This window comes from Neodiprion virginianus, chromosome 4 (genome assembly GCF_021901495.1).
Source record: "Neodiprion virginianus isolate iyNeoVirg1 chromosome 4, iyNeoVirg1.1, whole genome shotgun sequence".
Classification (NCBI taxonomy): Eukaryota; Metazoa; Arthropoda; class Insecta; order Hymenoptera; family Diprionidae; genus Neodiprion; species Neodiprion virginianus.
Window position 1 is genome coordinate 31,334,204 of NC_060880.1, and position 15,412 is coordinate 31,349,615.

A 15,412-nucleotide genomic window follows, 5' to 3' on the forward strand; every position below is an offset into this window, starting at 1 on the left:
ATTATTTACTGTACAGTTACGTAAATGATATTTTCATCAATTATATTATGCATTACTGAGAATCAGTTTATCCATTAAACGAATTTCAAGGTTGTTCACAGCACTTCGCATGAATCATATAAAACAGTAAATACTAATTACTTTTTGGTGTCTTTTCACAATTATCGTTTGAGACGAAATTAAGAAAAAAAAAACTACAGTATTATAATTTGCATACACGATGCATACAGTCCAAAGTCTGTTAGGTAATAGATCTTATAGTACATGAATTTTTTTGCACAAAATCCAATTAATAGTTACGAGTAGGAAAAGCGACCAAACTGCATTCGTTTTCAGTACCCGAAGCAACGGTTTCGTTAAAATTAAATGTTTTTAATTTCGGTTTTAATTTTCACAAACTGTAACAGCATGTTTGGGAGGTACAGACGAAGAGCTTGATAAATGTATTATGTGGATTAATTTTATTGCGTACGCACTCACGTACAGTAGCAGGTTGTCTATGGACATGAAATTAATATATTTTCACATTCCGGCGAATGCGGTAGACAACAACACGTGCATAATTTGAATAAATAAAATGACAAAGCAGCCGTTAACAATAACATCTTAAATATATCACATGTAATTGAGATACAAATGGTGAAATGATAATAAATAAATCTCTCTTTACGGAACGTTAAATACATAATTTGATCTTTGCTGTCAGTTTAAAAGTGATAAAATCTCATGGTTTTACCGAAACGTTCTATTCAAATATGTAGCACATATGGACTTACGTAAATTCTTAAAATACTACAGCTTATAAATCACTCTAACAGTAATCACTAAAATTAGATACTGTCTTGAATGTATGTTATTTCGAAGCAAAGACTGTTGCAATTTACTGAAGTACTAAATATCGTAGAAATAATTCAACAAATGGATTTTCAATAGTTTCATCGTTATTTTTTAATAATTGAGCTGCAAAATTTTATCTTATATATATCATACGTATATACGATTTAATTCGGCATGTAGACGTATCATTCATTTGAGCATGAATTTTTCAATTAAATAAACGGAATAGAAAACGGTAGAAAATTAAAAGTAAGAATATATTATATTTATAATATATACTTAACGTCAATAAATTAGGTAAATTGAATAAATAAAAAAATTTAGCATACATATTAAATATAAATTAAATAAATTACTAAAATTTATGACATGTACGAAATACTTTCGGAAAATACCATCAGTTACACACACCGTACACTACATCTATTCGCCAGTGCAGACCATATTACGCTCGGAATCTTTGATATAAATTCTTTTTTTTTTTTTAATATATAGAGAATGGAATATCAAATTTTCGTAGCGCAGTTCTTGTTACGATTAACGCACGAGACATATAGTGGAATCGTTTGATTCATCTTAAAAAAAAAGGAAGAAAAAAAAAATTTAGACTAAAGCATAAAAATTAAACTAAAAATCAGACGGCAGAGTTTTTCCGCTAATACTGTAGAGGGACGAGGGCTGAGAACCTCTCGGTTGACTTCTTAAAACATCTCCGTAAGTTTTTCAAATTATACTAATTGTTCCTCCGTCTCCTCCCCTTGTCGATGTTGATGGTTGTTCTGGAACCAAAAAAAGGCGAAACATGAGTTGACATGAATATGCCAAGATGAATTAATGCTAACACGGTTCACATGCTACAAATTGCGTAAATCACGAGTGTAGTTTATTAGAATTCTAAATTATTGCTACAACTCTAATTAATTAATAGGTTAGTCAACGGGATGATAAGTCTCGCTGATGGAAATTCCCCAACGATTGAATGCACCGACATTCGCTATGAGCGTGTGTGATAAAGTAGACGAAATAGTTGAATCAAACTTTATATTATAACGCGTACTCGTAATTAATTTCACCTGTGAATGAGATCATTCAAATTCAATGAGTAAAACGCGTCTAATTGGTTATGAAGTGGTACAAGTTGCTCTACCCGAATATAAATTGCGAAACTGCAAGTAATTATATGAGTCAGCTGATGTTTCAGATCGTGGAACTCTGAATTCTGCCTGACTTCAAAAATTGCAATATTCATTTGTATTTTCTGGCCAGATGCAGTCAGTGAAAGTGACAATTAGTAAGTACTGTGAGGCGTATTACAATTATTAGTTCGTTGAAGCGGATGCATGTGCCACGTTAACTAAATGGAATCTGTTTTTATCAGTTTATACCCGATGAAATTCTACTGTTGTGAGATATGAAATCAAGGTCCATGTTTACATAGTTTTCTCATTAAATAGAGTGCAGTAGTGAAGGAGGTAAAAGATCGACATTTACGAAAAAATTTTATCACTCCTTCCACGAAGAAGAAAACAAATTCGGTGTTTTCCTAATTAATAAAAGGTTCAGCTATATTTTGCAATAAGATATGTAAAATCGGTTTTAAAGAATAAAAGAAATTCTCCTGAAAGTCGAGTAGTATGAACTGCGGTAAAAATTATTATTATATACTATGTACTGGGTATAAAGCAGCGAGCAGAAACTGAACTTACAAAATACGATTGAAAAGATTCGTCACTTTCTTGACCAGCGGACAGAGAGTCTCGTTCTTCAGCTTCTTGCAGAAGCCGTTGAAGTCTTTGAAGCCCACTTTCCATGGATCGCCGCCTGCGGCCACTAAAACAGAGAAGAGACAAAGATAAATTAACGCGCGGGTCAGGATAAGGTGCGAAAAAAAAAGAGAAGAACAATTAACAACAAACAATTACTGAACCGCACTGAGATTGTGGTAAACAATTCGAATATGGTTCGCGCCATTCTCATTGCGTGATAAATTCTACAACCCGGAAGTGAACGCGAACTCACCGGCATCTAATTGTAATTTAGAAGAATAAGATGCGTTTGCATTTGCAGCGAAGCACATGCAAGTGGAGGAATAAATCGTTAGTTGTGCACAAAAGTGTCGTTTCTTCTTCTTTTTCTTTTTCATTCTCTGCGGCCCCGTTTTACAAGGCAGAAAGATATAAATGCAAAAGACTCGAGAACGATAACCGAGTTAAATGCTCCATTACCGGAACAGTGACAAATTGACGGGGTGTAGATATAAAGTAGGTATTATTGCGTCAGGCTTTTGCCCGCTGCAGATTTAATTACCGTAGGAACTTCTTTGGCATTTTTTATATTTCTCAATACATTAAAAGAGAGCGAGGCAAGACAGGTAACGGAATATACTTAAGCAGGTACGTGTTTCATCTGAAAAGCATCCCACTTGTTCCCCGAAAGGACTACATAGAAAAAAAAAAAAATATCGTATCAATTCAATTTCACACGTACGCGGTAGATGTGTGTAAATATTTTGCGGAGCGTTCCGAAAAATCAAATTATTCCATTATGAAGTTTTGCAATGTTTCGATCTCCGCGAATGATTATCGTTCTATTCAAATGTTAAATTTAATTCTAAGAAACGATTAAAGTATGTCTTTTAATCGACTGACTCAGATTGGTGAACAGTTCGAAAAGCGACTTGAAAGGGGTTATTATTGGCAGCTGAAGAAGTTAATGCGTGTAGTGATCACTCGGTCTGGAATGTCGGCACTTCTCATTGTCAGCTTATCTTTCACGTAAACGACAAATGCTCCGGTACGTATACGCGCGTGATAAAATTTGATAAAATTTCGAATCGGCCACTGACTCACTAGACGGTAAAATGGTATAATGTCAGGTACGAAATATGATGACACATTTTCACCGATCAATATAGTAATTACAATGCTTTACATTATCGCGTCTGGACTTGTTAATTGAATATCGATGCTCGTCGATTCGCAGAAAATCGCTCACACCCGTGCCGTGTATGCAAATGTACATATAATGTTACTCATCACACCTGTTGTTTTTTTATTTTCCTTTTACAAATTTATTAACCTGTGGTTTCAACCAGTAAAATTGAAGAAAGCGTGCAAGGAGTGTAAGACGTGTGACCTGGAGGTGGAATTAGACCCCTGAACGATTGAATGACGTGAAGCATTGATTAAAAAAAAACATCAAGCGTATTTCAAATTAAAATAATACTAGGTAACGGAGTAATTATCGATTATTTATAAAAATCGTTGAGAGAGAATGAAGAATTTTTATTCTTCGTATTCAAACGCGCAGAGAAATACCACCCGACAATCTCACGTAACAACGTGTCATTAGAATCGTTTGTCCGATAAGCGCCACGACCAATCCAACTTGAATAAGGGTAGACCGAGATCAATTTTCACGCGTATCGGACAAACATATGTATCAATATAGGGGATCAGAGGTATGAATATAACGTTTAGACTTCGCACGTAAGCTTGAATGGATTTACGGGTGGACGTGTTTCAAATTACAGCAAAGTGTATAACTCTTTCCAATTTTCTAATTGATAAAACGTGCACAATTGAAGTAGACACGTATTAACGAACACAAGATTAGGTGCAAGTGGACGTGCAGCCTAAACTAGAAAATCCAACGGAGGATTGCCACTCTGCACGCCGTGCACGACTTATTATACCTGATAAGAATTGTATCCAGTTTTTACCGGTTTTCTACCGAACACTTTGTCGTTTGCACAGATACATTAATAGATTATTTCAGTAGTGGATTGTGCATGCCCACGTGATCGTTTTGCACGTATATTATATACGCACATGATGGGACATGTAACAATCACGACTCGCGCTCACGTCGACGATGGTTTCCGTCTGTACAATCGGTTAAGAAATCGTTCATAATTTACGGTCTGGCATATTCGGGAGTTCCCTTTGGTTAACAAATTGCGAGGTTAACGTTGTCATCAATTTCGTCTGGCACGTCAAGTGCCTGAGATCCGGAAGCACGTCAACGAATAACGAAAATATAAAGAGTTTTCAGGTTACTATGGTCCGACTGCGAGACGTTCAAAAGCCACTCTCTCTCTCTCTCGCTGTCTCTTTCTCTGCCTCTTAACGAACATCAAGTTATAAGAAATGTTTCACGCGGTAGAAGATTGGCAAAGTTCATCCGGGAGAAGAAGAAGCGACGTTAATTTGGAATACGTAATATACTTACATTATAGTCGGATCAACTTGGCCGAATGCAACGGGTACGGTAACCAGCCGCCCACGTAATTTCGACAGTGCCAATAACGTCTCAAGTTCCGCCAGACGCTGATCGGATACTCGTTTCTGCCTGCTGTAATCATTGCGAAAGAACACAGGTTCAATTAAGCCTCATCATTCGAGTGACTTACGCAAGCGTGAGAAACCGTCCCAAGCTTCGAACATTATTTCCGTATTTTCAATTTTTGGATCATGTCTGTTTAAAGATTCAGCATTATTGTCATCTGACATATTTCACTATGCCAATAAATCACTTGACTGCGTGCAATGTCTAGAGAAGTAAGCTTAGCGTGACGAAATTTTCGTTTGAATGATCGGTAACTTCAATCTTATTGCATCACTCTACACGCATAGACGATTCTACGTACAGCTCGTATACACCAATGAACTTTTACGTCAACGAAGATAAAAAAGTTGTTAACGATAAGTGGAACAGAGATCTGTCCGCGTGCGTACGCGTGTCTCGTAACATAATTGCACGAGAGTGAACGTACTGCGTTTTAAATGTTCAACACACGCATGATGGAAGCGCATGGTAATAATGTCGATGAATCTCTCATTCACTCTGCGTGCATGCGTTCAATTCCATACATACATATATACATACATATATACAATATATATGTATGTATATATATATATGTATAATTCGTATGGGAGAAAAATACGATAAATATGTGATACATTCGCTCGTGCAACTTTGATAATTATCATTCTATGTGTAATATACGTGGTGACACAGCAATGTGCAAGATTATCGTTCACCGAGTTGTCATATTTATAACGTATACGCATAGACGCGGAAGTTGAGCTTTAAGTGAAACGAAGTTTGGTAAAATTAAGTAATTTTATGCAACAACATGGGGAGAAACTTTCGTCTTTATGATAATACCAAAACTACACAAGACATTGCTATCCCTTATTATAATTTCGCGTGTAAATATGTACATATATTCTTGAGGATTAAACGACCTCGCGAAAAGTAATAATAAAATGGCGGAAACCGCGCCAGGCAAAACTTGTTGAATTTAACTGGGCATCTTTGCGACGCGAGAATTCAAGTTAGCTTCCATCTTTTATTTCTCTGTAGAAAAGAAAAAAAAAAAAAAAACAAAACGCTAATGCAAAAGAAAGGTGAAGAGAAAAACCAATCACGATCAATGAATTTCTATATGATTAATAATTTGTAAAGATCAGTATGAAAGTTGCCTTCTCAAATTCTCAATTCTCAATCCCAGGCGTGCAATTATCAGGCAATATTCAACTCTTCACAATGGGTGAAAAAATTGACAATTTTGCTAGCCGATGTCTCGGCCAGATGATCAATTATACGATGATTATTAAAAACTCGACGAAAGAAGTTTGTTCCAACCTGAGAGGTCCCGATGGTCGAGCATCGGTGTCTGTAGCCAGCAATGCGAGAACCAGAAGAACGGCACCGGCGGTTGTGAAAATGGTCATCCTCTTGACTGGCGAACTCATTGTTTCACGATATGGGAATGTAATTACACTTGCGAAGAACTCGGCGAATGTACGAAAGAAAAAGCAAACAATAATAATCACTCAGGGGGTTGACGACGATTGCGACACTTGCAGGTTTGTAATCTCTGCTGCACTGCGATCACGAAAAGTGGGCACGGATACGAATAACGAATAACGAGTAACAGTAAAAGTAGCAGTAGCAGTAGTGGTGGCGATAGGCAGTGACGTTAACGAAACGAGGGTTTGTTTAACGTCGAGAAGATCGTTCGGCGTTTACAACTTTACTTCTTAAATGTTTTTTTCTTCGATATATCTTCGCAACGATGTTAATAACGACGTTTCTTTTCTTATACAACTGTTTGTTGAATTTTTCTTCTTCTCCTTTTTCCTCTCCTTCTTCTCTTCCCTTCTATGTAGGTATAATATGTCTTTATCTCTCCGCTTGTCTCTTGCGAACTCTTGCACGGTGCTGACTTTGCTCCGTATATATACTCGGCGCCCAACCGACGCTCCCCCCTCTTCACCCGCTGCAGGTCGGGTATAAGTCTAACTTGATCCGCGATAGGGAGACACCCACTCTTTTTACCGAAGGAACTTTTCCCCGAGATTTTCATTTTCCTATGTTTCCTGCAGGACAACGGTTTCAAAAAAAAAAAAAAATAAACAATATAAAACTACAGTTTATAGTTCTCATTCGAGACTTTGATTCTTCCTCACCCGAATAAATTTTATATTTTATCCGAATAGCACTCTTTCGGCTAATATCATTTTCCGCAACTTGATTCTGCGATAGTTGATCTCTGATCATCGCCTCGTTTTTTTTCATTTTTTTTTTTCTTTTTTTAACTTCCGCTACGCGATGGCAGATAAATTTTTACAATATCCGGTTGAACTTACCGATGACTCGGTGACAGATTCATGTCGGACACGTACTCGAACTTATCATTTCGTAATAAGCGGATATAATTAATCGATCTCGCCGATTCGCGTACAGCGTTTCATGTGCGATAGTAATTATAAACAACATCTGAACAGTTTCGGATAAAATATTTTTGCATTAAATGCAAAAGGGATTGCAAGTAATATAATAGAGAACTCTAAGCGTTATAATGCTGCGTCTTTGATTGTTTAAACAATAGGCGCGTCATTGGATTGATGTCAGGTGTAAATTATATACCCCGTATCGGACAGAATCGACGTATAATTATAGGAAATATACAGACGCGTTATCCGTACGGCGAAGCCGCGTGGCCTGACTTTTGAACAGCTGTAATGTCACGGTATTATACCTATAACGCAAGCGTGCACGCACCTATTTACCTGATTTTCTCGTATTACTCGGGACTGAAACTGCGTTGTTTACCAAGCATACGATGAAATACAAAGGGGGCGATAATTATCGTCAAAGCGATTCGTGCGAGACGTTAATTAATTGCAAGATAAAAGCCCGCGCGTATGGCTAACCGCGATGATCGTTTCCGGCAAGCAAATTTGACAATGACGCATCTCTGGGAAAACTAATGGGAGCCGGCAAGGCAAGGAAAAAAAAATGATATAACAAATTCCCTCAATATGTACTGATTTAAAAAACGTCTCTTGAACTCTGCAGGATTGAACTGAATTCGATCAATCCAAATGCTTCGACTCTCCTGATTTGTGTTTCCTTTTTATTAACTGGGGTGTGGTAAGATCTTCGTTATTAAAAGTTTGAAAAATAAATCGCGGGTCGAGAAATCCGTTGCAGCTTTAACTAACGCGTAATTCCTTCACCTTAAAGTTCTTACCATCTTTTAGCGAGCCGGTACGGCAGTAAAAACTCACCGGAATGATATGCGAAATATTGACACTCCGAGGCTTTTTGTTTATCACACTTTCCACATCATCCACCCTTAACGATACTCATCGTTCTTCCCGTGATACCATAAATATATACTTTCATACATCAATTACGCAAATCCCCCGCATTAGAAATCGAGATAAAAGCTTTCGCATAGAATGTAGAGAAACTTCTTTCTTTTCTCATCGTCTTGTCTCTTCCAGCTGCTGTAAAAAAATTAATATTGAAAAATTGAGACGCGGCGAAAATGTTGCGCTGTAGCAATATCGCGATTAATCCTCGACAAAAATTGGCGAAGATTATAATTAAATGTTGTCTGAGTTCCGGTTCCACTCGAGAATTCGAAGCGTAGGTAGTCGCAGATAGCGGCGTTTTGCACGGATTACATTGTTTTACCGAGTCGTAAATCGAACACTAATACGTGTGTAATTATATTATCTATTCGTGGAAATTTTTATAGAAAAAATATTGCACAATTACGCGCAATCTTGGATAAATTGTGAGTGTTCTACAGCGAAACGACGTCGCACGTATTCCTGTATTATCGGTGATTTATACATTATACATACAATTTTCCGAAACATAATCGGTCAAATGCACATTTTCATCGTATCTCTGGTACGTACATACATTCATCGTAAAAGCGGCGAGATTTTTTTTCTTTTTCTATTGTCACACTGACGCGTGATATTTTACCTGCAGTATCATTCCATCATCCCATCATCGAATAATCTTCAACACTATCAAAAAGCCAGTTCTCGCCACATCGAAGCGTAGGTGCAGCTACGTGGCATAATGATACAGAAATGCACGACGCCATTTGCAATGTTGAATTATCCGCCGTGGTACATAGAGAAAAAGAATCGGTGTACTTGGAAAAAAAGTTTACGGTTGAATGACTTAATTTGACGAAAATAAGTATTGATTGATTGACTATTGACTACTCAAATGACTGATTAAACTAAAATATAATATTTGCCTGTTATACGTGTAGTTTCATGCAGCCAAACGGTTCATGAATTCTATCACATCACGATATTCAATGGATCAGATTGGGTCAAGATTCGACGACAATGGAACAACTTTCTTAGATCAAATAAATATTTGGTTGATCGCACTACGTGGACATAAATTCAGGATTTTGTTAATTCGACAAAAATTTTGCTTTTGAATCATATATACCGTTGAAATTATTAATTTATACGTAACATAGGAGTGAGTACAAATTTAAACGTGAACTTTTGATTGAGCTTAACAGCATTCGGTATTGGCAAATTCGTTTCGAAGATACAAATTTTCCGTCCTTTCCAATCGGTGGGTTGATTTCGAAGATAAAACTTTTTCTTATACATCGTGCATGCAGAGAAGAAACTTCTTACTCACACATAAACCGGGCACAGGAAGACAAATTCGAACTCACCGGTGATAAGAGATATTAACGACAACGGAGTCAGGGCGGCCAGGTGGTCTGGTGGAGTAAGGCTCCGGTCAAGCGTCTCTAGACGCCAGGTTCGATTCCTGGCTCCGTCGTTAATTTTTCGAAATCACCAATTTTTCGAATTTACATTCTTTCATAAAACTTTTCCGTTCCTTCCGATCGGTGGGTTGATTTATATCAAAGGAAGATAACTCTGTTCACTTTAATTACTAAAAGCCTTGTGTCGTCATGCAATGAAAATTGTCCTGCATTCGAATCACATGTATTATACATGTTTCTTTCCATTCCTAAATTGCTGACGTTTGTACTTGGAAAAAAAAAAGAAAAGAAAAAATGAAGGATTTCCACATGCTAATTTTGCCGAACCGTAGAAGAAAACGGGGGATATTCTGGCTTCCAAGATTCGCTCAAAAAAGATTGATCAAGCAAAAAAATGTACACAACGTACTCGCGCTGTGAATCGGTATACGTATATATTCGAGAGTGACAAGTGCCAATGACGCTAACGGCGGCTTGCTGCGCAAAAAATGGTTCCTGCATCCGGTCCAGTTACGACCTTAAAAAGTTGCATGAAGATGATCTAGGCATATAGCTCGAAGAAATCTCGGCCAAGTCTTTACGCTTTGAATTGCATTAGAAAATGTCTTCATTGTATTAGGTCTCTCTCGTTCTCCCTCTTTCTCCACAGATGCCATAAATGAATCAATTAAGATTTATCGCAATTAAGCTCTTACAGCTGCATGATATTATTTTACGCAATCGAGAGATAACCTCCGTGAAACTGAAAGAAATTTCTAGCCGATTTCTTATAATATGTAACACATATCAATGTGATCGATTTTGAAATCTAGTATGGTATAATACATATAGTAACAATTGAATAGTCGTGCTAAAAACGTACAGAGAGAGTAAAAAAAGTGATGTAACATTATTTCAACATTTCAGGGTCACGTTCTGGTGTTTAATAACATGAGGGACTGAAGCCTGATAAATTTCCCTGAAAATTTCCGGACATGACTTTTCAAAGGGATACAAGATTCTGTACCTACGGTGTAAAGTCTTGCAGAGTTTCTTTTTTATCTTTTTTTTTTCTTTATTCGCGTTCCATCTTTTTCTCCCCCGAGACTCCATCTCATCGCGCCAAGATGGAGTCGATTTCTTACAAACGCGTATACAAAATATGTAATATAACGGATCAGAAATGAAACTAAATTAATCCGACCCAACGCGAAGTAATATCCAAAGTTATAATATAACAAAGTATCGAATATGAGCAAAGAAGAAGAAGGACTTTCTCGCAGTACAAATAATAATAATGTCGACAGCAATAACGATGATAATTTGGACAACTTTTCGATGATCCTTCAACCCGGATTGTCGTATGTATCTACTTTTTCCACGAATTCATCGATACTCATACCTTTGACGACGTATCAAGTAACTCGCAGCCATGTATGTTATGATATCAAAAGTTTTTTCCATTTTTTTTCCGGGTAGATAGTTGGACGTCAACCGAATCTCTCTTCCTCTGGTCACGCGTAATATTTTCGCGATCGCACTGATTGGACTTTGATTGAAACAAGTTGGCGAACATGCGTGAGGAACTTGGAGGGATTCAGTCTGTTGGATCAGAAGGGTGGACTTTATCAGCGCCGAAAATAGATGGGCGTTTCTAATTTTACTGTGCAACGGAGTGTCATTTTTGGACAACTGGCTGTTACAAAATCGTTATCCAAGATAAGATAACATCTCGTTATTAATATTGTCGGTTTGCTAAATTTAACCACGTCGTATTTTATTACTCCGTTCCCGGGTCGTTTACCCGTAATTGTCGATAAGCCGAGCGGATTCGTTCATGACACGCGACCGCAACTCACAGCTGCAGTTTTGAATGCAACAAGTGATCCCCTTCCAAAGCCTGCAGTTATGAAAATACTTGGCCCTGCTCAATTCCGTAGGAAACTTTTGCAAAGCTTTAATTTTCCACTGCGGAGATGAACTCGAAACGATGTGGACTTCTCAAGTTTTACCTGCCGGTCATTACGCCCTAGATTGCCGATCCCAGATTCAACAAATGACGCAATTACACCCGCCGCCATTTTCTTCAGCCTTCCTCGTCGCGTTTCTTTTTATTTAAATTCTTCTTCGTTCCACGTTTGCTTCTTACAGTAGCGTTACGCATTATACATGCACGCATTGCTCAAGGCACAATGAATAATTACAAGTCAAGTTGTAAAAATCGAACATCGTGGTATCGTAGAAGCCAAAAAGCAACAGGACGATAAGCGGACGATGTTGTCCTTTACAGACGATAATACTTCTACGACACTGTTGATAACGTTGTAACGTACAAGCTTGTAATGGGTGATAAACGATGATGCCGGTGACGACGTGCCTTCCAGCACGTTTCGGAACTCCAGGAGAAAGTCTAACGTCCCTGTGTACCTACCTCGAATCAACATACGTACAACGTGCAGTGACTGGTCCGTTCTATTCACTCTCGAGACCATTTGACACGGTTTTATTTTCATCCGTCTTTTAGCCATATTCGAATCAGCTGGTCTTCGACCATCCCCTTTCACCAAAGTCCATCTTTCCTCACGAAACGGCCGAATGTACGAACGTAACAAGCCAATTGTCACCTCTCGGCATTTCCAACGGTCGTTTATTGGAATATCGTCAACTTTCGTAAGCGAACAATTATCGTTCTCATCAAGACCAACGTCCCTATTCAGTTAGCAATGGTTTAGTTAGAATTAGGAAGTCGTTGCGTGAATACGCGAAATTTTACTTTCCTAACAGTCACGCGAACGCCACGGCGATCTGATTACTTGTAATCTAGGGAAGTGTAAGTCAAGCCCTTACTTTCGTCATTTCGCCACGTGCGAATGAACTCGCTGAAAGGAGGAAGGACCCCCAAAGTGCTAAATCATCGATTACATTACTCGAGTACAGAGAATAAGTAGCACTTGTTGGCCAACGTGATGCAACACGTATATTCGATTAATCATCGCCGAGTTTCGAAGGCTCGGTCGTAGATTCGTTCGGTTGTGTGTAGGTAACATCCATTCATCAAACGCGCCAAGAATAGAACCAGAGATTTCTTCTGGGCATACTGATTCACCCGTTGAGCCTGTAACAATTAGCCAACGGTTTGGACCACCTCTCTAAAATCCGTGAAAGTCACTTCCTACCGGTGACGAAAAACCCAAAGGCGGTACCAATTGTCGAGTGTAAGTCAAACGTGTCAATTGCCACGCGTAATTATGTTCTCGGTATCTTCTGGGATGACCCGAATTCTCATTTATACACTTTCGCATCCTGGATTTCATTTTCACCTCTACGATTAACCTCGAAGAGTAAAGAAACTACGAAATCTGCGGAGCCGCGTGAATTAAAGTTTCCTGCGAAAATGATCGCGGCTGCATCCAAGAGTCAGATTCGCGTCTACCAACGACGCGAATCAACCGCGTCACTCTAGCGAGCATCGTATATATATTTCGCGGTGTTACGATATCGGCAAGTTTAATGACGCAATCGCGCCTCCGTTTCATTCAACCGTTATAGTGCCGGCGTAACGTCATCCGCGAAATTTGGCTATCTGTGACCCCCACGATTCGCCGATTCCACACGCCTTCGCACTCGATCGGCACGCGTCGTCAATTACGTAACAAGTAGATACGTTATAGGTGTAATGTAGGTACTACGTACGTCTTGATTTTTCCTGGTAAGATAAAAAATCTTATGGAATTCACCCTATCTTATCGGTTTATCACTGGCAGACGATTACAATCTAACGCCAAATTCCAATTCGAGCAGCTGCGAATTCCTCGCCCTGAATGACCGCGTACAAGATCGTTGACTCGTAACGCGTGTCAAGACTACCATCCTCGTCCATGAAACGACGAACCTTCGTTTGCACGCGTTACTTAACTCACTTCGACTCGCGCACCTTGTAGACTTGTAGTTATAGACAAGCTTAGTTACTTGCAATCGGTGCTAATTGATGCCCGCTTGCTTATAAAATGCAAGGTGATCGTTGCGTGCACATGTCACACTCGCAAGGCTTTACCTAATCCTGGTGCAGTTCTTTCAACGAGTTAGCAACTCGATAAAAAAGTGAATAAGGCATAGTCACGGATAACTCTTGCCGACGACGAATATACAGCGCGTCTCACGTCGTCTGCAAACAGAATCTACATGCATCGTATGACGAAACGAATTGTAAGAAAAACATCATCCCAACTTTCGAACTTGAGGGACATATATGAGAGTAGGTACCGATAAGAGTAGGTACATACAAGAGAAGCCCGAATGTGCATACATTGCGGGATGAATGCAGACGATCTTCTGTCGCGGGTGCACTTGCATGTGTAAATATGCACGTTTATGTACACCTAATTCTGCTCGATTGGCGAACGGTGTGTATAATATCGGAACAGTTCAGTGGTGGAAGAGCGTTCCATGCAGGGCACGTGGAGAGGCGTTGTTCAAAGACACGCTCCTTGATTCGTCCTTGATGAGTAAGGTCAGTTCGTTCACCGTCGTAGCAAGGTGTGTACGTACGTACCTGCGTATTATACATATACTCTTACGAAAGGCCCGACCTCGTGTACGAGCCACGAGTCAAACTGGTTTTTGTTACTGAAAAATGGTACACGTAAAACAATTCTCCGCGAAATGGTTACACTTATGGTTATACATAACCCAGTCTGCGATGTGCATATAATATCATATGTATAAAAATAGAACGGTGTTGATTATTTTCGGCCGGCAGTCTCGTAACCGGTACCCGATTTTACGACCAAGTGTGGGAGAATCCGGTTATTACAGCTATGCGATAGTGGGAGAACTCTATACGTAGAATGATAATAACTCCGGAGGCTGGTCGACCACTGTTACAACAGCCTTACTTCAGGAATCGAAGACGATTCGACTCAATCTGCCCGATGATGTCTGACCTATGTCAACGTTTGTTACATAAAACGTAAAATTAAATCGACTCGCTTCGAAATTTGTGATAAAGTCTCTGCGGAGGACGAAATTGGGAGTTGGTTCGTTGACTATTTTTATGATAAATCGGGAGGATGAAGAGAAAATCTTTACCCGGCATTGACTGAAACGCCGATCGCGATTTTTGGACGTTCACGTCTTGGTGCAAGCACGCGAGGTGTTAGATCCGTTTTATCGGGAATTCTTTCGCAACTTTCCATAACTCGGTTCTCGCTGACGTCCTCGCTCAATTTGACACGCTTGTAACATGCGCAGTTTTTGACAGCCTCGAGTGGCCAGCGGCTGAGCTGTTGTTTGTACTTTTCGAAATTTTGCAATTCAAAGACGGGGAATTTCAACGTTCACGTTTTTTCACACCGCACCGGTAATTACCTTACGTTGAAAATATATTCGTAATACCCAGAGTGCCGCACCGCAGGTCTTTGGGCATAAACAAAAATTCACAGCTGATCAAAATTCTCAGAGAGAACTCGCCAGCTTATTATTACACAACCCCCCCATTATACATTGTAATAAAAACGGCGT

At 39.0% G+C, this 15,412-nt stretch overlaps 1 protein-coding gene across 1 annotated transcript; it reads right to left on the reverse strand.

The window, feature by feature from the left end:
* Window positions 1–444: 444 nt before the first annotated feature.
* Window positions 445–7,068, reverse strand: LOC124303633 (uncharacterized). The gene is made up of 4 exons (XM_046761096.1): window positions 6,490–7,068; window positions 5,068–5,190; window positions 2,544–2,667; window positions 445–1,616 (listed from the first exon to the last, which is right to left on the reverse strand). The coding sequence occupies exons 1-4, from the start codon at window positions 6,597–6,599 to the stop codon at window positions 1,566–1,568; spliced, it is 408 nt and encodes a 135-aa protein (XP_046617052.1). The 5' UTR covers window positions 6,600–7,068; the 3' UTR covers window positions 445–1,565.
* Between the last annotated feature and the right edge of the window lie 8,344 nt (window positions 7,069–15,412).